Source organism: Propithecus coquereli, unplaced genomic scaffold (genome assembly GCF_000956105.1).
Source record: "Propithecus coquereli isolate 6110/MARCELLA unplaced genomic scaffold, Pcoq_1.0 Scaffold503, whole genome shotgun sequence".
In the NCBI taxonomy this organism is placed as follows: Eukaryota; Metazoa; Chordata; class Mammalia; order Primates; family Indriidae; genus Propithecus; species Propithecus coquereli.
Genome location: NW_012150875.1, coordinates 656,739 through 678,418, shown reverse-complemented (window position 1 = coordinate 678,418; position 21,680 = coordinate 656,739). Strand labels below are relative to the sequence as shown.

The following is a 21,680-nucleotide window of genomic DNA, read 5'->3' as shown; positions in this document are numbered from 1 at the left end:
ATACAACAGAACTTTCTGTGATGAGGATTGAAATGTAGCTATTTTGACTGAAGATCTGAATTTTTAATTTTACCACGTGGCCAGGTGCAACTGTATTAGTAGTGCAGGTCTATACACTCCAATTAAAAGGCAGAGACTGTCAGATTAGATATAAAAGGGGAACCTATAATTCTGTCCACAAGAAATCCACTTGAAATATACAGCTATAATAGGTTAAGTGTAAATGATAGGAAGAGATATGCAAAGAGAATGCTGAAGAGCCTAAATCAGAATCAAAGTGGATTTCAGAACTAGCACACTTAGTAGGGCAAAAAGAGAAACATTTCATGATAGTAAAAGAGTCAAGTCATCAAGCAAACTTAAATAACAATGCTACATGCATGTACACTCAATAACAAAAGCTTCCAAACACATGAAGCAAAAATTCATCAAACTAAAAAGAGAAATGAACAAATCCTCAATTAGAGTTGTTTTCAACACTCCTTTCATTGCAAATAAGAGGGGGAAAAATTAGTAAGAATACAGGCAATATGAGCAATACTATTAACCAAACTGACTTATTTAGTATTACAGAGCACTCTACACAACAGTAGCAGAACACACATTCTTCTCTAGCGCACAAAGACAGACCATATCCTAGGCCATTAAACAAATGTCAAAGTAAAAGGTCTGCAATAACACTGAGTATGTTCTCTGACCACAATGGATTTAAATTAGAAATCAATAATTGAAGATTTCTGGAAAATCCCCAAATAACCGGAAATTAGAAAACATACATCTAAGCAACCAATGGTCAAAGAAGTCGCAAGGGAAATTAGAAATAGCTGGGACTAAATGGAAATGAAAACACAACATATCAAAATCTGTGGGATTTGCCTAAACCAGCACTTAAGGGGAAATTTATAGTTCTAAATGCTCATATGGGAAAAAAGTCTGAAAGTTAATGGCTTAAGCTTCTACTTTAGAAAAAGAACAAATTAAGCCAAAATAAGTAAAAGGAAGAAAAAAATAATGAAGGCAAAAACAAAAATCAATGAAGTAGAAAACAGAAATATTAATGAAACCAAAAACTGGTTCTTTGAGAAGACCAATAAAATTGTTAACTTTATAGCTGGATAGATCAGGAAAAAGAAAAGACTCAAAAATTGCTACTATCAAGAATGGAAGAGGGGCTATTGCTACAGATCCTAAAGATATTAAAGGATAATGGGTATATTATAAATACTTTATGCCAATAAATTTAAAATACATAGATACAATGGACAAATTCCTTGAAAGATACAAACTACCAAAGCTTACCCAAGAAGAAATAGATGTCTGAATGGGTTTATACAGTACCTATTAAAGGAATTCAATCTGTAGTTAAAAATTTTCTGACAAAACTCCCTGCTCAGATGGCTTCATTTGTGAAGTCTACCAAACCTTTCAGGAAAAAATAATATTGATAACAATTCTACATAAATTCTTCCAAAAAAGTGGAAGAAGAGAAAACATTTACCAACTCATTTGATGAGAAACTGATATCCAAACTGGAGAAAGATATTACAGGAAACTATAGACCAATATCCCTCATGAACATAGAGGTAAAAATCCTTAACAAATTTTAGTAAATCAAATCCAGCAATGTGTAAAAAAGATAATGTATAATGACCAAGAGAAATATATCCTAGAAATGCAAGACTGGTTTAATATTTTAGCATCAATGGCTGCAATTCACCATTTTAATAGACTAAAAAAGAAAAAGCATATAAATAGCTCAAAATATGCAAAACACTACCTATGAAAATTTGACAGGATTCTTGACAAAAAAATCTCACTAATTCAGGGATAGAAGGGAACATCCTTAATCTGATAGTGGACATCTATAAAAAACCTAGATAAACTTATTGGTAAAAGAGTGAATGATTTTCCCCTAAGATAAAGTATAAGACAAGGATGCTGGCTTTCAGTATTTCTTAACACAGTATTGGAGCTCCTACCTACCTAGTGTAATAAGGGAAGTAAAAGAAAGAAAAAAGGCATACAGATTAGAAAGTAAGAAGTAAAACTGTCTTTTCATAGATGACATGATTCGGTAAGAAAATCCCAAGGAATCTACAAAAAAACTGCCTGAGCTAATTTAGCTAGGTTATAGGATACAAGGTCAATATGCAAAAATCAATTTTATGTCTATATATTAGTAACAAACAATTGAATATTGAAACAAAAATACCATTTATAACATAAAAAGCCACAAAATACTTTGAGATAAATTTAACAAAACATATGCAAGACCTGTACTGTGACAACTAAAAAATTTTGATAAAAAGCAATGAAGACCTAAATTAATGGAGACTATACTAGGTTCATGGGTCAAAGATGCAATATTGTTAATATGTCCATTCTCCCCCAAATAATCAACAGATTCAGTGTGTTCCCAATCTAGATCTCAGCTGGCTCTTGAGGAATTGGGGAACATGATTCTAAGTCTGTATTAAAAAACGCAAAGGACCCAGAGGAGCCAAAAAGATTTGGAAAATAAGAATAACACTGGATGATGTACTGATTTCAAGAATGTCTATAAATCTACATCAATCAACATAGTATTGTACTGGCAAAAGGTTAGACAAATACGTCAATGGAGCAGAACAGGGAATCCAGAAATAAACCCACACATATATATCAACTTACTTCTGACAAAGGTGCCAAGGTAATTTAATTCAATAAATGCTGAGTCCAATATTAACAAATGTTGCTAGAATGACTGGGCTGACACCCGAAAAAAAATGATCCTTGATCTTTACCTCACACAATAAACAAAAACCATTAGAAATAGATCTCAGACCAAAATTTAAAACATACGGCTATAAAAATTTTTAGAAAAAAATACTGGTGAAAATCCTGACCCTGGATGTACAGAACACAAAAAACATGAAGCATAAAAAAATTAAGTTAGACGTGATCAAAATTAAACACTTTTGCTCTTCAAAAGATACTGTTAAGAAAATGAAAAGCTATAGATTGGAAGAAATAAGAAAAAAAACCCAATGAGAAATGGGCAAAAATTCGAATAGACACAAATAAGCACAGGAAAAGAGCACCTTCATCAGTCATCAGGAAAATACAAATCAGAACTAGTGAGACACCATTACATGTCCAATAGAATGGCTAAAACCAAAAAACTGATGATACAAAGTGTTGGAAAGGATACAGACAACTGCAACTTTCATATATTGCTGCATGGAATATAAAATGACAACTATTTGGGAAAATAGTTTGACAATTTCTTATAAACACATACTTACCATATGACCCAGCAATTCCACTCCTAGATATGTACCCCCCCCAAAAAAAAGTATGTCCACATAAAGATGTGCTCATGAATGTTTATAGCAACTTTATTCATAATAGCAAAAATTTGTAAGCAACTCAAATATTTGTCAGTTGGTGAATGAATACATAAATTTTGGTATATCCCACACCATGGAATACTGAGTAATAAAAAGGGGAGATTTGAGCCGGGCGCGGTGGCTCACGCCTGTAATCCCAGCTCTCTGGGAGGCTGAGGCGGGCGGATTGTTTGAGCTCAGGAGTTCGAAACCAGCCTGAGCAAGAGCAAGATCCCGTCTCTACTAAAAAAAAAAATAGAAAGAAATTAATCGGACAACTAAAAATATATAGAAAAAATTAGCCGGGCATGGTGGCGCATGCCTGTAGTCCCAGCTACTCGGGAGGCTGAGGCAGGAGGATCGCTTGAGCCCAAGAGTTTGAGGTTGCTGTGAGCTAGGATGACGCCACGGCACTCTAGCCCGGGCAAAAGAGTGAGACTCTGTCTCAGAAAAAAAGGGGGAGATTTGATAAAGCATACAAAATTACAGCTAAACAGGATAAGTTCTAGTGTTTTACATCACTGTAGGATGAGTATAGTTAATAACAATAGTTTCAAATAGCTAGGAGAACACTGAATGTTCGTTCCCAGCACAAAGAAATGATAATTGCTTGAGATGAAGGATATGCTACTTACCCTGGTCTGATCATTACAAATCATATGTATCAAAACATCACTATGTACCCCACAAATATTTACAATTACTATGCGCCAATTAAAATAATAAAATTTAAAAAACCCTCGGCCAGATGTGGTGGCTCAGGTCTCCAACAATCCCAGCATGCTGGGAGGCCCAGGTAGGAGGATTGCTTGAGGCCAGGAGTTCAGGACCAGCCTGGGCAACATAGTGAGACCTGTCTCTACAAAACATAAAAAAAAATTAGCCCAGCGCAGTGCCACTGTAGTCCCAGCTGCTCAGGAGGCTGAGACAGGAGGATTCCATGAGCTCAGCCATTTGAGGCTGCAGTGAGCTACAATCGTGCCATTGCATTCCAGCCTGAGAGACAGAGCAAGACCCTGTCTCTTAAACAACAACAAAAATACCCTTAAGTATAATGAATAAACAAATAAATAAATTTAGAATATGGAAGAAAAAAGACCTCCTAGTCATTAAAAGACCCTTCAGAGAGGGAAAAGGTTAGTCTAGAGTGAGAGAAATATCTGCAACACACAGAACCAACAAATGACTAGTATCCAGAAAACACATAATCAATAAGAAAATGATATGATCATATGATCAATAAGAAAATTGCCATATTTCTAGTGGCAATATGTAATGCCAATAGAAAAATGAGTGAGATTCTTAAACAAGCACTTTATAAAAGTTGACCAATGGCCAATAAACATACGAAAAAAAGTATAGCTTTAGTCATCAGGAGAATAGAAACTAAAATCAGAATGAGATACTACCACACACCCTCCAGAACAGCAAAAATTAAAGACTGATTATACCCAATGTAGAGCATATGAAGCAACTGGAGCTCCTATAGACTGCTGGTGGGAGTGTAAATTGGTACAATATTTTGGAAGCTATCTACCAGAGTTGAAGATACATGTTTCCTGCAACCCAGCAATTCTACTGCGAGATATATACACACACATCCCTCCCCAAAATTCATGGATATTGGCACAAAAGACATGTACAAGGATCTTCACAGAATTATTTCTAATAGGTGCAAATGTCCAAATGAGAAACAAAATGTCCAACAGTAGCATTGATAAATAAACTCTGGTATATTCATCCAGTGGGATATTTACTATATGATGACGGAAATGAACTATTACTACATGAAATAACAGATGAATCTCACAATGTTTGAAAGAAGCACACGTTATATGTATATAGTTTAATTCCATTTATATAAAGTTCAAAACTATAAGTTTATTAAAAAATAACAATTACTAACAAATGCTTACCATATGGCAAGAATCATTCTAACTAATTTTTGTGTGTTTTAACTCAATTTTCATAACAACCCTATAATTTAGATGCCACAGAGAATTTCCAAATGTGCAAACTCAGTCACAAAGAGGTTCAATAACTTGTCCAAGGCCACAGAGCAACTAAGTGCTAGATCTGGGAGGTGGAGGCAACAGCCCTACTTGAGCATCTGTGTTCCAAGCACCATGCCACATTGACTTACAATGGCAGAACTTCAATGGAAAGATGGGGTGGGGGACAGGGGAGATATGCAGAAGGAGGTGGGAGGAGGAGGCTGGCAAAATACCCAGCTCCAAAAAAAAAAAAAAAAAAAAAAAAAAATCAGTAGGTAATGCCTAAAATTGAGGGGCAGGGGAAGAGGAGAGAGGGACCAAGAGCCACCAGTACAGGCTGAGTATCCCTTATCCGAAATGCCTGGGACCAGAAGTGTTTCAGATTTGGGATTTTTTTGGATTTTGGAATATTTGCATTTTACCGGTTGAGCATTCCAAATCCAGAAATCCAAAATCCTCCAATGACTATCATGTTGGCAATTAAAAGGTTTTGGATTTTGGAGCATTTCAGATTTGGGATACTCAACCTGTATATGCATGTTACGAAAAAATCTAGAGGAACAATCAGAAAATATAGCTAAATGCCACCGCATATTTTAAAAACCATATACACACTGCTTTGATAAAAATAATTAAAAAATTTTAAGAACAAGTTACATATTTAAAAAAGAATAATAAGGTGCCATTTATTGAGCCCCCGTGTCCCTGGCACTTTGCTAAACATTTTCAATGCATGAAATTCTTCTAACAATATGGAGCCAGTCCTATCAGTATCCTTTTTTTGCTGATGAAGACACAGATCAGAGATTAAACTGCCCAGAGTTAACTGGCTAGCAAGCAGCAGAACTGTGGTCCAGTCATGTCTCATCCCCACCAGGGAAAATGAAGGCCTAGAAGTCAGCTAACAGCAATGGAGATGCTGTAGCCAGGAGCTAGTCACTTACCGCTGGCTGGAGGTGGGGTGGAGGGAGATAGTGAGTTAGGAGGGGATTTGATGCCCAGGTTGCGGGCCTAAGTAACTGAGGACATGCTGGTCCCTTTCTCTACCATAGGGTCCATGGTAAGTGAGCAGAATCCCAAGCCTCCGAGAGGGCATTCATGAACATGAACCCAGTCACAAACATGTAAAATCCCTTGGTATCTGTGGGCCACCTGTGGGTACAGGCCTTGTGGTGAGTGGAATCTCCAAGTCCAGGCTTAAGAGAGAACTGGGTGTTATTGGTGTGGGGTTCATCCACATGCAGATTGGTGAGTCAACCATTTTTCTGCTCCAGCACACCTGAGGAACTCAGTAAGCTCTGGTGACCACTGCTCACTATAGTGGTGATTTTAATGGGAGCCTTCTCTTCCCCCAGCGTATGGGTATTGTTGGGGGACGGGGCTCCCAGAATCCTGAAGTAGGAACCTGAAGCATATAAGCTATGTTTATATGGATGCCGACTATGGATGCCAACTGAGTTACATGATACAGATTAGGTCTTCAAGCAAGAGTACACAATATGCAACAAGAAGGGGTCTGCCTCAGAACCTTGGGAATCAGACATAGAAAGTAATGAGGAACCTGAAGCAAAATGCCCATGGAGGTAAGAAGGTGAGCAAGGGGGACACGGTGCAGGGAAAGCAGGGAAACTGGGCAGTTCACACCTGAGCGCCTCACGTTTGCACCAGGCCTGTCTCCCATTTACATTCTTGCCTGGCCCTTGCTGACCTCGGAGTCTGCAACTTTAAGAGGGGCTACCAGTGTACCTGAGTCTTGACAAATAAATAAGAATTTGCCAAGGGGACAAGGAAGAGAAAGGGCCCACAGAGGGAAGAACATGTGCAAAGCACACAGATATGGAAATGGTGTTCCTTGGTGTGTGCTGGGGGGTGGCATGGAGCAGATGGGATGAGGCTGGGCCCACACTGGGAAAGGTCTCCTCTGGCATGGTCTTGATGGAGGAAATGAAACTTGTCTTTAAAGAAGCTCACACAGCAGCAATGAGGAGAACAGACTAGAGTGGCCAAGCCAAGAACAGGGCAATTGGTTACAAAACTGGCTCAACAGTCCAGGCAAGATAGGATGATTGTGATTACAGTAACCACTGACATTCACTGCACACTTCCTCTGCCCATTCTAAGTATCAAGTCATGGAATTCTCCCAATAGCCCTGTGAAGTAGTCAGGACTGTGACCTCCCTAACCCCAACAGAGTGGCTCAGTCTCTTGTACAGATGTTCTCCCAGCTGGCACATGGCCAATGCCCTAATTTAAGTCCAGGGCAGAATGGTTCTTCAGGGCCCAACACATCTGGGCCATTAGGGAAGAACACCAGTACACGAATGAGGTGTTTAGGACTGGAGGAGGGACAGATACTGAGTACTGCAGGGAACTAGGTCCAAATCATGGGTTGGCGGTATGGGCCTGGAGGTTACACTACCCAGTGAAGTTGAGCTGTGGGAGAGGAGGTGAGCACTAATGGGAAACACAGGGGCCAGGATATAGCTCTGAAAGACCCACGTTTACCAAATGAGCAGGAGGAGAGGCCAGGAGACAACAGCGAGGAAGCAGTCACTAGGGAAGGCAGAGAAGTTTCATTCCAAGATTCAGGGACATGTCGTACAGTAAGTGATGTCAGCTCCTCCCCCGATCTCCAGTACCACTGCCCCACCCGTGGCCTGGTCCCTGCTGCCTCCCCAGCCTCCCTGACCACCCCAGCCTTTTGAGCACTCCTCCAACCTGCCTGCCCTTCTGCCTCACAATCCCTGTTGTCCCCTATGCCTGTTCCAGCTCTCCTCTAGCCACCGCCCCTCCCCACTGCCACCTAATTTACTTCCACTTTTCACAAACTTTTTTTTTTAATTTCTTACTGAAGAAGCTTCAATATTTAAACTTCAGTGCTTTGCAACTTCACTGGTTTCGGTAGGAATCAGTTAACCCCATAGGCCTAGGTCAGGCCCCCATCACATGCTTTCCCAGCATTCCACATTTCTCCTTTGTAGCACAAAAAAGGGTTGAATAAATCATTTCCTGTACACTAGTCACAGAATATGTCTTTCTCCTCCTTGTAGGTAAAGTTCATGAGGGCAGGAACTGAGTTTGTCTAACCCAGGGATCAGCTAACTTGCTCTGAAAAATGCCAGAGAGTAAATATTTTTCGGTTTGTGGGCCATAGGGTCTTAGTTTCAACTATTTAACTCACTCCTCATAGCCCCAAAGCAGTGAAGACAAATATGTAAATAAATGGGTGTGGCTTATTTACAAAAATAGGAGGTAGGCCAAAGAACCATAGTTTGCAGACCTTTGGGCTACATCACTAGCACCCAGTCTAGCTCCTGGCACATAGTAGATATTCTGTGAATAAATAAAGCCACAAAAAAAAAGTCATTGGCTTTGGCTATTAGATGGGAGCTGGTACTAAGGAAACGTGGTATTAGTGGCATGGTGGAGTGGAACAGAAATGACAGAGGGCTGAAGAGTGGGTAGCAGGGGAGGAAGTGGTAACTTTCAGGAGTTCCAGTATTTGAGTGGCAGGTTGGGGAATGGTGCTCTTGTAGTGGGGTGGGTGGATTAGGAACATGTTTGTAGGTTAGGACAAGAAAATAGGGCTGGGGAAGGAAGGGGAAAACTGATGAAGAGGTGGGGCTCCAGAGCCCAGGGGTGTGTGGGGGGTTGGTCATGTAGGAGAAAGCCACCTTCTGAGGTAGAGGAAAAAGAAACAAGGAAAGGTAGAAGAAGAAAATGAGAAAGCCTTGTATCTTTATTTCCTATAAAATGTGAGCCAAGACCCCTAGTGAAGAGAGTGGATTAAAGGAGGCTCAGGAACACAAGCATCTGGCAGACTGGGAGCCACGGCCAGGGCCACGGGGCTCACCAACATTGATAAAACAACATCCTTCATTTTTCTGTCTCATTTGAGATAACACTTCCAGCCAAAGGTTGTGTCTGGGTAACTTGTGGATTCTGGATTTTCAGCTCTGACTCAGTGTGAATTATGTCACTCAATGAATCACTAGCACTGTTTGCTGTCACTTCCTATCACCACTTTCCCATGCAGGTAGCAACAGGCAGGCCCTGAGGAGGGTGAGGTCACATTTTAAACATGGACATACCCAGTTTTTTCTTGAAGAATGTTGAAAAGCATTTTAATTGCAGAAATACTTATTGGTGAATTTCATCCCCATGCCTTCAAATGTGTAGGAAACCCACAGAGTTTAAGAAAGTAGATAAAAAATATTGAGCACATAAACTGAAAACAGAAGCTTATAACTTCTCACGGAATAATCTTATGGCAGTTTCCCTTGTGGGCTGTAAAATATTTCTCTGTTAAGAATGATCTGCACACAGGACAAAGGCGTATTTTTATCTTAAGACGGATAATTCAGAATTTTTCTTTAAATGAAGGAAATCATTTGATTGGGGGTTTGTCAGTAAAAATAAAGCACAGCAGCTATTTAGTTTTACAAGCCTAACAGTATTAAAACCTATAAAACCCAACTTTTCACATAGAGAAAGTATTAGTACTGTGACTTTTAAATACTCTGAAGTTTCCTCACAGAGTCAAAAAGATACAATCAACTGCACTTATCCAAGAACCAGATCCGAAAAAACCTTACATTTCAACATTAATTTATCAGTTAATTAAGTATAGGAATGTGTAAGAAGGGTTTGGGCCCCATCCTACTACTTTTCAGGAAGGACTTAAATCATCTAAATACCTTTTAGCTGACACACCTGAAAGGATAGTACCAGAATCTGTTTTCATTTGCCTTCTTTAAAGGTGCAACTGCTGTTGATATTTATAGACTGAAGCTTCTGTGTCTAGTCTAATAATATTTACAACTTTAATTCACATTTTCATTTTGAAGTTTTCACTCCCCACAAATCTTAAGATAATTTTCCTAAAATACACCAATCCACACTGTATTTTTTCAAGCCCTTCCAGAGGAATCAGCGACTCAGAACATGCTAACTGTGTAAAATGGCAGGGCCTACAGCAGCAACACAGATTTTGTTTGGAAGGACTTTCAGTGCATCTTTGGATATATATTAAATAAACTTAATCTCTTACCCTATTGTTGGGTTGATGTTTGGATCAAAACTGTCTTCCACAAACCGCCATACAATACTCGATTTTCCTACACCTGTATCCTGAAATAGAATGAGATGTGTGACTGAGAAAAAGTTTACCTGCTTACAGACATGGAAAATTACTCCATAGCGTAAGTTCAGGATTTTTTTTTTTTTTGAGATAGGGTCTTGCTCTGTTGCCCAGGCTACAGTGTAGTGGTGTGATCATAGCTTACTGCAGCCTCCAACTCCTGGGCTCAAGCAATCCTCCTGCCTCAGCCTCCCAAGTAGCTGGGATTACACATGCACATGGCCATGACCGGCTAATTTTTCTACTAATATATTTTGTAGAGACAGGGGCCTTGCTCTTGCTCAGGCTGGTCTCGAACTCCTGGCCTCAAGCAGTCCTCCTACATTGGCCTCCCAAAGTTCTAGGATTATAGGCATGAATGACTGCACCTGGCCAAGTTCAGGATTTTTATAAAAACAATCCTAGATGTGTAAATTGTATAAGCTGAGGGACACAAAAGACGTTTTCAAAAAAATTCAGCAATTAGAAGATTTCAAACGTGTTATAAAGAGAGATTTTGCACTTTTTAAGAGACATTAGGACCTTCTGAAAGACCCAAAGTTTCTGTTTCGTGTGAAAAGTGACAAGCCCATTTGCTTTTGAACACATACTAGTAAACTGTGAACTCCTGAATTACTTCCTGAGTTATCACCAAATGAATCCTAGCGCCACCCTATTTGGGGGCAAAAAAATATTATTTTCCAATAATTTTTCGATCTTTAAGGAACAAACTCAGAAAAAAGAGCATCAACCTCAGAAAGGAGGCTTTCAAATGGTCAAGCTGCTCTGACAAGACAGGAAGCTGAACTAGTCTTTGAGGTTTCCTATTTGAACACCCTCTTTTCCTCCATAGGAAGTTACTTTACTCTTCTAGAAGTGTCACGGGTATCCCACAAGTTCAAAAACATTGAAGAGACAAAAAGAAAGATAAGGCTGCTTGTAAAACCTAAAGACCTGTTACTGGTTTTACTTTGGGAGACTTGGTCAACTCCCAATTAGTACTTTAGTAAGTTGGGAGAAAACTATTTTAAGAGCTGCTCTCAACCTAGATGCAATGGAGAGGCAGAGGGGGCTGTCTGCTCTTTGGGGGGCGGGAAGAGTCCAAGGGCTCCAGGAAGGGGAAGGAGGAGGGTCCCAGGACCTTCAGGAGGGTGCAGCAAGGTGGGCGGGACGGCCCTGGGGCTGAGGAGAGAATCCACGGGGCGGACAGGCGGTGTCTCGGACGAAGGCGGGGGGGGAAAGAGTGGAGGGGATGTGGGGGCGCTGGGGCCCCTGCCCGCCCGGCCTCCCCCGGCTCTCCCGGCCGGACCCAGCGCCACTCACCCCAAGCAGACACACTTTGAGTTCCCTCAGCGCCATGGCCCGGGAGCCAGGGCGCGGGCCCGCCGCCGCCCTAAGTTGAGGAGGGAGAGGCCGGGCCCAACACAAGCATTCCCCGGCGGCGCTGCCGCCACACGGCCTAGCCCCGGCCGCGAGGCGCCCAGAGGCCGCGGCCGCCCGTCCTCCGGCCCTCAGCTCGGCCGGTCCACCGCCAGCTACCCAGGACCCGCCTCAGTAGCCTGGACGCCGCCGCGGCCTTCCGGGCGCCGCCGTCGCCGCCATCTTGGGACGCCAACCGGGTCACCTGACCTCCCCGCCCACCTCGGCAGCCACCTTCGCCGCGAGGGCGGGGCGGGCCGGCGCGGGCCGTGGGCGGGGCCATAAACCAGTGGTCCCGCCCCCTCCCGGGGGCCCCGCCCCCACCCCGCCCCCACCCCGCCCCCAGACCCATCCCAAGATGGCGGGTGAGTGGGGCCGGATCCGGGGGCGCCCGAGTGGGACCCCTCCCCCTCGCCCCGTGGCCACCCCGCGAGGCTGGGGGGACCCCGCCCGCCGCAGCCCCCTAGTAACTCCTGTGTGTCTCTTGGTTTTCAGAGATCCCCCTCTACTTTGTGGACTTGCAGGATGACTTAGACGATTGTAAGTAACAGTTGGGGCGTCCCCGCCCCTTCCTGGGTTCTCTCACAGAACTCCCAGTACATGAAGCGCGGGGGGAGCTACAGGCCAGGCCCTCCATGCTGGGACCAGAACCGCGGGACCCCCAACTGCCCGATCCACTTTGGCGCTCCCTTCTCACTGGGCGTGGCGGGCTGACGGGAGGAGCACTCCCGGCCGGGGCAAGACTTCTGTAGTTGTTGGGAAACTTTCCTGACTTCCTGTCACTTTCTCTCCCTCCTCCTCCTGCTCTGCCAGCGCCCCGGGAGGGCTGGGAGTGGGGAGTCCTTGTCCCCGTGGGCTCGGGACGCCGGGCGGGGGGCGGCCCGGCTCTGCGCGCCTGTCCCGGCCGCACGCCCGGCCCCGTCGCCCACCCGCGGAGCCCACTGGCCCGCGTTGCTCAGGTGGGTCTCTTTCACTTGATCCATTCTGCCTTCTCTTTGTAATCATCTAAAGGGCTGCTAGCTGGGGTACATGTCACTGTGGAACTCCAAGTTCGCATTTGTGGTGAGCGAAGCATGTCCTTTCCATTCAACGGGCATGTCTTGAGCACCTCCTTGCTCTGGGCCACGTTATGTGTTGGGCTCTGGACCCACGGGTGAGTGGCCACCCCTCTCAAGGAGCTCACGGGCCGGAGGTGGAGGTGGCAGACTAAACAAAGTTACCAAACTCGGATGCGTGCTGGTGAAGAAGCCCTGTACAAACCATCCAAACGGCTAACATAATTGGGGGCTTACTATGTACCAGTCATGTGCAGTACTTTCTCTCCCCTTCCCCTTCCACATCTGCAAGTTTCCTAATAAGAGTTGGTGTTTACTGAAAACTTAGCATAGACCACGCAGTGTTAAACCCTTTGCTAACATTAACTTTTTTTTAGAAGGGGACAGTTTTATTAAAGTAGCAGGACACTTGAAGGAGCAATTCAAGAGCTCCGTTTCTGGAGTCAGATGGCCAGGGAGTGAAACCCTGTGCTGCTGTTGACTAGCAGTGTGATCCTGGGCAAGTCACTGTGCCATGCTAAGACCTCATCTGTAGAACGGGCATTATAGTGGCCCATCTCAAAAGGCTTTTGTGAGGGTTAAATGAATAAAGGGTTTAGCACGAAGCCTTGTGTGTCATAAACACCCGGTGAATCTTGGCTACTGTTATTATTGTTATCAGTACCCTCTTTATTAACATCTATTTAACACTGCTGAGCCAGGTACAGTGTAGAACCAGGTTTACAGAGCTGAACATTCCATTTCCGTTGATAAACAATGTTGATCTGCTGTGACGTGCCTCTCATTTATAGATTTGATATTTGGTCTGGCTGGAAAAGGTGATTTTTTTTTTTTAGCCATTAGCTTTGTCTATTCACCCGGAACTCCATGGCTTAAACCAAGAGCAGTTTATGTCTTATAAAGCTGTGGGTGGTGCTTCTGCTTCACGTGGTCTCCAGTGAGAAGGACCATAATAGCTTTACTCACACAGGTGACACTGGTGCTGGCTGCTGGCTGGGAGAGCTGCTGGGACTGTTGGTCAAGGCCCCAGTTCTCTTCCAGGTACCTTTTCTGCTTGGCTAGGTCAGTCTTCTCACAGTATGGTGGCCACAGGGTAGTGGAATCTCTTTTCTGGTGGCTAGTTTCCTTCAGTCATTTATTGTGTATATACATGTGTAAAAGTAGGAGATTATATAGGGAAAAATTATGATTTTACTTTGTCCCTATTTGAACAAATATTAGATGTTTGAGACTTGTAATAAAAAGTGGGTAGGCTGGGTGTGGTGGCTCACGCCTGTAATCCCTGCAATTTGGGAGGCTGAGGCAGGAGGATTGCTTGAGTCCAGAAGTTCAAGACTAGCCTGGTCAACATAGCGAAATCCTGTCTCTAAAAATAGTAGCCAAGTGTGGTGGTGTGCCCTTGGAGTCCCAGCTACTTGGGAGGCTGAGGCAGGAGAATTGCTTGAGTCCACGAGTTCAAGGCTACAGTGAGCTATATTACACCACTGTACCCCAGCCTGGGTGGCAGAGCAAGACCGTGTCTCTAAAAAAAATAAAAATGGCTTAAATATTCTTTAGCAGACAGCTGAAGTCTTGCCCTGGTAAGGAAGGATACCACCATTATGGCTCTGAACATAACCACACCTTGGGTAGGACAACTCCAGGAGCCTCCTGGGGGCTTCATTTTTGGGCAGGAATGGGAGCTGTGGGCTGCTGTGTCTTATGACTTTATAATGTAGTTAATCTAATGACTGTAATAGAAGGGCCTGTCTCCTCCTTTCCCCAGTTTATACTGCCCTGGGTCCTACCCTCCTTTGCCCCCCACCTCACTGTGGTCATATTAGGAGGCATTATCACGCCATGATTGACAGCAAGAATCTTGAAGTTCTATCACCTACATCCTGGCTCTTTCACACCTGAAGTTGTGTTAGCTTGGGTGATCACTCACCCATTCTGTTCAATTTCTTTGTCTGGAGAATAGCATCAGAAGAGGAGCTGCTTCACAGGACTGGTGTGAGGGTTAGTACACAGAAAACATTTTAGCCCAGTGCCTGGCAAAGTGAGTACTGTATTCAGTTTTTTTATTATCATCATCATCATTACTGGGTTTTCACATAAGATCTGATTCAGTGTTAACAGCTGCTACTCTGTGAGGTAGGTAGGATTGTTTCTACTTTACAAATTATAAAACTGAGAATCAGGTTGAGTAAGTTACCTAGTGTGACAAAGCTCATGAATGGTAGAATTAGCAGTCAAAGGCTGTTCTGACTCTTGTTCTTTTTGTTCCACCATGCAGATCGACCTCTCAAATATTCCCTACCCGGTGATTGGGGCATGGATGTCGGTTTGGGCGGTACTGTGTCTGTTGTCCTCCTTGAGCATTTTTGTGTAAATGATGCGATGCCTCTCCATTTAGACAGCAGGTCCCTTTGGACAGGGACATAGGTCATCCTTTTTATAACCCAATGTTCTGCATGATCTAGGTGCTCAATTAAGATGATTATTGTTACCAATAATAGATTATGAGGCTCTTGTCTGATTTACTTTGTGATTCTTGATTGTGTTTGGCTAATTTCAAAAAAGCCATGATGAATGGATGTCTTGGTTTTTAAATCGTTCAGAGTCTTCAGGCCATCACAGCACAGAAGAGATTTGATTTTAGAGAATTGGCTTGCTGAAGCGATCTAAATTCCGTCTCTTGAGAGCAGAAAATGTGTGGGATAGCCTGGCATATTGGTTTTCATGTTGAATGGCAGTGGAAGGTAAAGCTATATGAGTCTATGCCTAAGGGTTCAAAGGCCTATGAATGCCTGGGTTTGCTTATAGCCTGTGGGGGCTGAAAAGGTATTATACTGTTGGTAAGGTTTGCCTGGACAATTAGAATTTAAATGTATGTCAGTGATGAGTTGAAAAAAAATGAGGGGAATCTTGCAGATATTAAGAGACCTATCAACAAAATACAGTATGTGGTCATATTTGGATCCTTAGTTGAACAAACCAGCTATAAAAAGATGTTCTAGAGACAGTGGGGGAAAATTGAACTTGGACTGGGTATAGGAGATAATATTAAGAATTATTATTAATTTTGTTGGATGCGGTAATAGTGTCATGGTTTTGTTCAAAGGAAAAAGGCCTTATCTAACAGAAACAAACAAGCATTTATGAGTGAAATGATTTGATGTGTGAAGTCTGCTTTCAAACACTTCAGCAAAAAGTAAACAAAAGTCGAGAGGAGGGATGGATGGAAAAATAAACGGCAGAATGTTGATACTTGACGGATCTGGTTGCTGGAGACTACTCTATTTTTGTGTGTGTTTGAAAATTTCCACAGTAAAAGGTTTAAAAAAATGAGATGAAAGTGTCATATATGATCAAACATCTGCAGGAAGAGTTGGAAGGCTGGATTTCAATTCTGAAGTCACTGCAAAGTTATCGTAAGGTGCATTTAGCTTCAAAAGACTTACTTGTGAAATACATTAGTATTTGGGGGACAATGTATTTCTTTTCAAGTGTTTAGTTTTCAAGAGGTATCCATGAAAAAACTTGGAAGAGGGCATGCTTTTATTTATGAGAAAAGCTAGGTGCCAACAAATGATACCTGGACTTTTGGTGAAAATAGGATTAGCTAAGCCAGGAAATATATATAGACTCTTTGAATCTTACTGTTAGAAGGAACAGTGTATGTTCAACCTTGAATAAAAGACATCTTCCAGAGCAGAAAGCATTCCATTTCACCTGCCCACTTTGTTCTACATTTGCAAAATTGTTTTTTTCAAGGACCACAACCAACCTGTGTATTCCCAAAGCAGAGAAACTATTAGTTTGAGCCATAAACCAAACATTGAACTTTTCCTCTGCACTGTAATATAAACTTGAATCAAAGATTGTCAACTATTTTTTATGAAAATCTCCCTGTCAAGTGAAACCATTCTAACAGGAATATTCTAATGCTTGGGAAATAGAACAAAATCCAGACATCAAACTATTCTCTGAATCCAAGATGGGTAATTTTTTTTCTGTGAAAGATCAGATAATGAATATTTTAGGCTTTGCTGGTTAAAAGGTCTCTGATGCAACCCCTCATCTCTGCCAGGGTAGCCTGAAAACAGCCATAAACAACACAAATGAATGGGCATGGCTGTGTCCTGATAAAACTTTTTTTACAAACACAGGCGGTGGGCTGAATTTAGCCCACAGGAGGTGGTTTACTGACTCCTTCTCTAAATCAAACTTGTTTTTATTCCATTAGAGCCCCTTAGTATGTCGATTAGCTGAGCCAACTTGCTAGTGTCTTTCCCACTAGGTTTAGTTAGAAGAGCTGAGCTTTTTGCTAGGACAACCTCTGCTTTGTTTAATAACCCTTGACAAGTCGCTCAAACTTCATGTCTCATTTTTCGTGTTGGTGTGTTGGGGATAAAAACATGTACCTGTTTCCTCCCAGCGGGATGAGAATGGCAAAGAACAAAGGAGTCTGAGTGGTGGAAGCAGAATCAAATTTGTTTCCCTCTGGTCATCATAATGCATTTTACTTTTGTTGCTCTATATTTTCCATTTCCTGTGAGGCAAACATGAGCATCAGAAATTCCCTGAAATTGTCTCTGTTTAAAAGGAAGAGTTTTAAATGGCTTTCTTCATCACAAAATAAGCTCTTTTAAACAAATTTTGTAGCAAAACCTAGCTAATGGAAGGAAAAGTAGTTTTGACCTTCAGAATGCCAGGTAGACTTAATCCTGATGGAAAAACAATAAAGAGGGGAGGGCAGTGGTTGGTTTCCACGTTTGGAGAGTCATTCATTCCTGCACCCAGTGTTTCTCCAGCTCCTCCAAGGTGCCACCTCTGCCAGACGTGTGGGGACAGAGGCATGAATAAGCCTTGGGCTCAGCTCGTGAGAGGCCCACTGCTTGCAGAGGAGGCGGGTGGACGGTAGAGATGGCCCGGATGCAGCGTGTCAGGCGCCTAGTGTGTCGGGCAGGCGAGTGAACGAAGAGCTGGGCATTAAGAGGACGGAGTGCAGGGAGCAGGAGGACAAGCCTTCTGAGGGGAGGTGGTGTTTGAGTTGGGTTAGGCCAGGGAAGGTCATGGGCATTCCAGGCAAAATGTGTACAGAGGTCGAGTTTCCAGAGGGCCCCAGTCTGCTTGGAGCCTGGTGAGAAAGAAGGTTGGAGACTTGGGAACAAGGAGTGCATAGAAATGAAGGAATCGGGGAGACCGGGAGATGGAATTGAAGGTTGTTAGTGAAGAATCTGCTTCACCAGCCAGTGGGGTTAAGGCTTAGCCTGGGAGGCAGTAGGGAGTCCCTAAATGTTTTGCTTGAATTGATGTCTTGGGAAGGCAACCAAGTAGTGGTACAAAAACTGCCATTTATTTATTTACGACTAACAATGTGCCAAGCTCTGTTCTGAGCGCTTGCAGTATTACAACTTAAGTACAAAAGCCCTACGAGGTAGGTATCTTTAACCCTGCTTTTTTTTTTTTTTTTTTTTTTGAGACAGAGTCTCACTCTGTTGCCCGGGCTAGAGTGCCATGGCGTCAACCTAGCTCACAGCAACCTCAAACTCCTGGACTCGAGCGATCCTCCTGCCTCCGCCTCCCGGGTAGCTGGGACTACAGGCACGTGCCACCATGCCCGGCTAATTTTTTTTCTATACATTTTTAGCTGTCCAAGAGACGGGGTCTCGCTCTTGCTCAGGCTGGTCTCGAACTCCTGAGCTCAAACGATCCACCTGCCTCGGCCTCCCAGAGTGCTAGGATTACAGGCATGAGCCACCACGCCCTGCCTAACCCTGCTTTTTTGCTGAGCAAGGCTCACAAGGGGCACAGAAAGGCTAAGTAACTTGCCCAAAATAAAACAGCTAGCAAGTGACAGAGGTGAAATTTAAACTAGGGAGTCTGGCTGCAGAATTTATCTTAGCCACTATACTTTGGAGGACTTACCATTCATTGGTATTATTCATTGATTCATTCATGTGATTAGTATTGTTAAGGGGCTGCTAAGTCTCAGGCACTACTTTAGGCATTGTGGACACAGGCAAATAAGACAAACCTGGTTTCTGCTCTCATGGAGCTTTCAGTCCGGTGGTAGAAACAGACATTAAAGAGGTAAACATAAATGAGTGAGGCAATTTCAGTTTATGGTAGGTGCTGTGAAGGACACATAGCAGGTGAGTGTGATCGAAAGGGCCAGCACAGTGTGGTTGGATGCAGGTACTGCTTATGTCTGATGGCAAGGGAAGACTTCTCTGGAGCTCTGAGAGGTGCTCCTGAGTTGAGGTTTGAGTGACTAGGTGGAGATAATTCTCATGAAGGGCCAGAGAAAGCATCACGGGAATAGCTCTTTCTCGTCAAGGATAGTGGGAAGGCCTGTGTGTCTGCAGTGTGGTGAGCAGTAGGCACAGGAGGTGAGAAGAGGCGGCAGGGTCACGCTGTGCATGGCCATAAGTCCACTGCAAGGTAAAGTGTTGGCCTTTTATCCCAGGGAGCCACTGGAGAATTTGCACAGGGGAGTGATTAGAGCTGAGCTCTGCTTTAAAGAAAGGACAGACTGGTAGCAAAACAAGCCAAGATGGGACTCTCAGTGTGTTCCAGGGATCCAGGCAAGGGGAGTGGGGTGTCAGTAGAGGAGGCAGGCATGAGAGCAGGGAGCAGGGCTGATAAATATTTTTGATGGGAGAGAAGAGTCAACTCAGAGACAGGTCCTGTGGGAAACTTTTATGACACTTCCACTCCCCTCTACCCAAACTGGGTTAGGTGTCCCTTCTTTGTGTTCTCCAAATTGCCCCATGGTAGCATTTAACACAGGCACAGCCAAATGTCTACTCCTGTCTACCAGAATTGGTCTTACCCATCTTTTTAAACTTCATTTTATTTTATTTTTTAGGCTAGTCACGTGAAGCAGTGGGAGTGAAGAAGGAACAAAGAAATCTGTAATTGGTTGTGATCAGTTAGTTGTAAGCACCACTGTCCTCAGACCAGCCTATCTTTGGATCACTGTGGTCCAGCATAGTGAACGGCACTGGGCAGCACATGAGAAGCTTGCTTTGGGCAATGGGGATTAGTGGGTGGGGTTAAGGTTTCCAGCTGAGACAGTTTCTTTTGAGATGCTTACAGGAGCTCCTGGTGGCATTGTCTAGTTCTGGAGTGCAGTTAATTCTGGAGAGTAGTTGTAAGAGTCATCAGTGGTGGGTGGTAGCTGGAGTCATTGAGCAAGATGAGAGGAGGGTGTTGGAGAAGAAGGGGAGCATGAGCTCTCTGGGCAGCAGAAGCTTCTAGTAATTAGCTATGGAGATAAGAAACCAGGATGACCTTGAAGCCAGGGTTTTGTTGGGGTGATCATTTACTTATGTCACTTGCCCTAGAAGGGTCAGGTAAGATGAGGACTGAAGACAGGCCGTGGAGTTTGGCAGTTAGAGGGTCTTCAGTGACCTCAGTGAGAAGTGGGTCAGTTCAGCAAGGGGCAAGAGTCAGATTTGAATTCGTTGAGTAGGTTTTGGAAATTGAGGCAACGTAGCCTGTAGTCTAGTGACTCATGGTCATTTATTAAGCACCCACTGTGTTCTAGGTACTGGCTAGGCACTGGGCATTTTGGGGAGTGGTCACTGCTCTTGGGCCACATAGCCTTGCAGGAGAATGCATACCCTTTCAAGAAGGAGCAGCTGGAGGGGTTGGAGGGGCTTTTCTTCATGAATGGAAGATTCCAGAACACATTTGCACTATTTATATCTACTCTGAAAACCTTAAAAAAAAAAAAAAAAAAGAAAAGAATTTCAATGACCTAACAATTCCACTCCTGTTTTTATGCCCAAGAAAACATGAACATATGTTCTCAAAAAACATGTTCATAGTTGCACTATTCTTGGAACCTACTCAAACATCCAAGAGTACAGTGGACTATAAATTGTGCTATGTTCATACAATTCATACAGAATGATCTGCAACTCTGTTTAGTACTGTGGATGAATTTCAGACACCGGAAAGAAGCCAGATACAAAAGGGTGCTTACTACATGGTTCTATTTAAACAAAGCACAAAACCAAGCAAAGCTAATCCAAGTAGAAGGCAGGAGGTGGTTGCCCTTGGGGGGGGTAGTAAGTGGAAGGGAGAGAGATGGTTTTGGAGGCACTGGTAAAATTCTCTTGCTTGATCTGAGTGCTGGTTGCACAGAAGTGCTCAGTTTGTGAAAATTCATCAAGCGGAATGCTTATCATTTAGACATATTTCTATATGTGTGTTATATTTAAATTTATAAAAAAGTAAGGATTTAAAAAGTCAAGGGAAGGGGGACATAACTGTGGACTGAGGGAAAGAGGAAAAGGGAAGGACGGCAGAGAGAGCAGAATGTGAGGGGAGCGTGGGTGAAGCATGAGTGGAACTTGGCACATCTGTGGCGGATTTGCTGCTTTCTGCAATGACAAGGGCGACCTTCCTAGCAGTTTTGCCAAGGTGGTCCGTAGAGAAGTGACTGTTTTGGTCAGCATTGCTTGATTGTTTCAAATATTTTGAATAGCAGGAAAATAGAGACTCCCTCTTGCCCCATACACTCACCCTCAAGATTGTTGGCTTTCTTCTGTAACCAACCTTCTTTTCTTTTTGCATCTGCCTCAAGTCTGACTAGAGCACTCGTCGCATTTTTAATTAATACTGTTTCATTCATTAGTACCGTGTAGACTCTACCACCCTCACCTTTTCCAACTCTATCCCCTGACTGGGCGAGTCAGCAGGAAAATTGAGATGTGTAATATCAAAATGG

General features: G+C 43.3%; 2 protein-coding genes across 2 annotated transcripts in view; one reads left to right on the top strand and one right to left on the bottom strand.

The window, feature by feature from the left end:
* RAB22A (RAB22A, member RAS oncogene family) overlaps window positions 1-12,126 on the bottom strand; it is a 48,275-nt gene extending 36,149 nt beyond the window's left edge. Inside the window, exons 1-2 of the mRNA XM_012656509.1 lie at window positions 11,805-12,126; window positions 10,413-10,492 (exon numbers count right to left, since the gene is read on the bottom strand). Coding sequence (XP_012511963.1) covers window positions 10,413-10,492; window positions 11,805-11,840 — 116 coding nt within the window. The 5' untranslated portion in view covers window positions 11,841-12,126. The remainder of the gene's footprint in view (window positions 1-10,412; window positions 10,493-11,804) is intronic.
* A 219-nt stretch (window positions 12,127-12,345) lies between these two features.
* Window positions 12,346-21,680, top strand: part of LOC105820073 (serine/threonine-protein phosphatase 4 regulatory subunit 1-like) — an 81,914-nt gene continuing 72,579 nt past the window's right edge. Inside the window, exon 1 of the mRNA XM_012656481.1 lies at window positions 12,346-12,440. The gene's annotated coding sequence lies outside the window, so the exon portion shown is untranslated. The remainder of the gene's footprint in view (window positions 12,441-21,680) is intronic.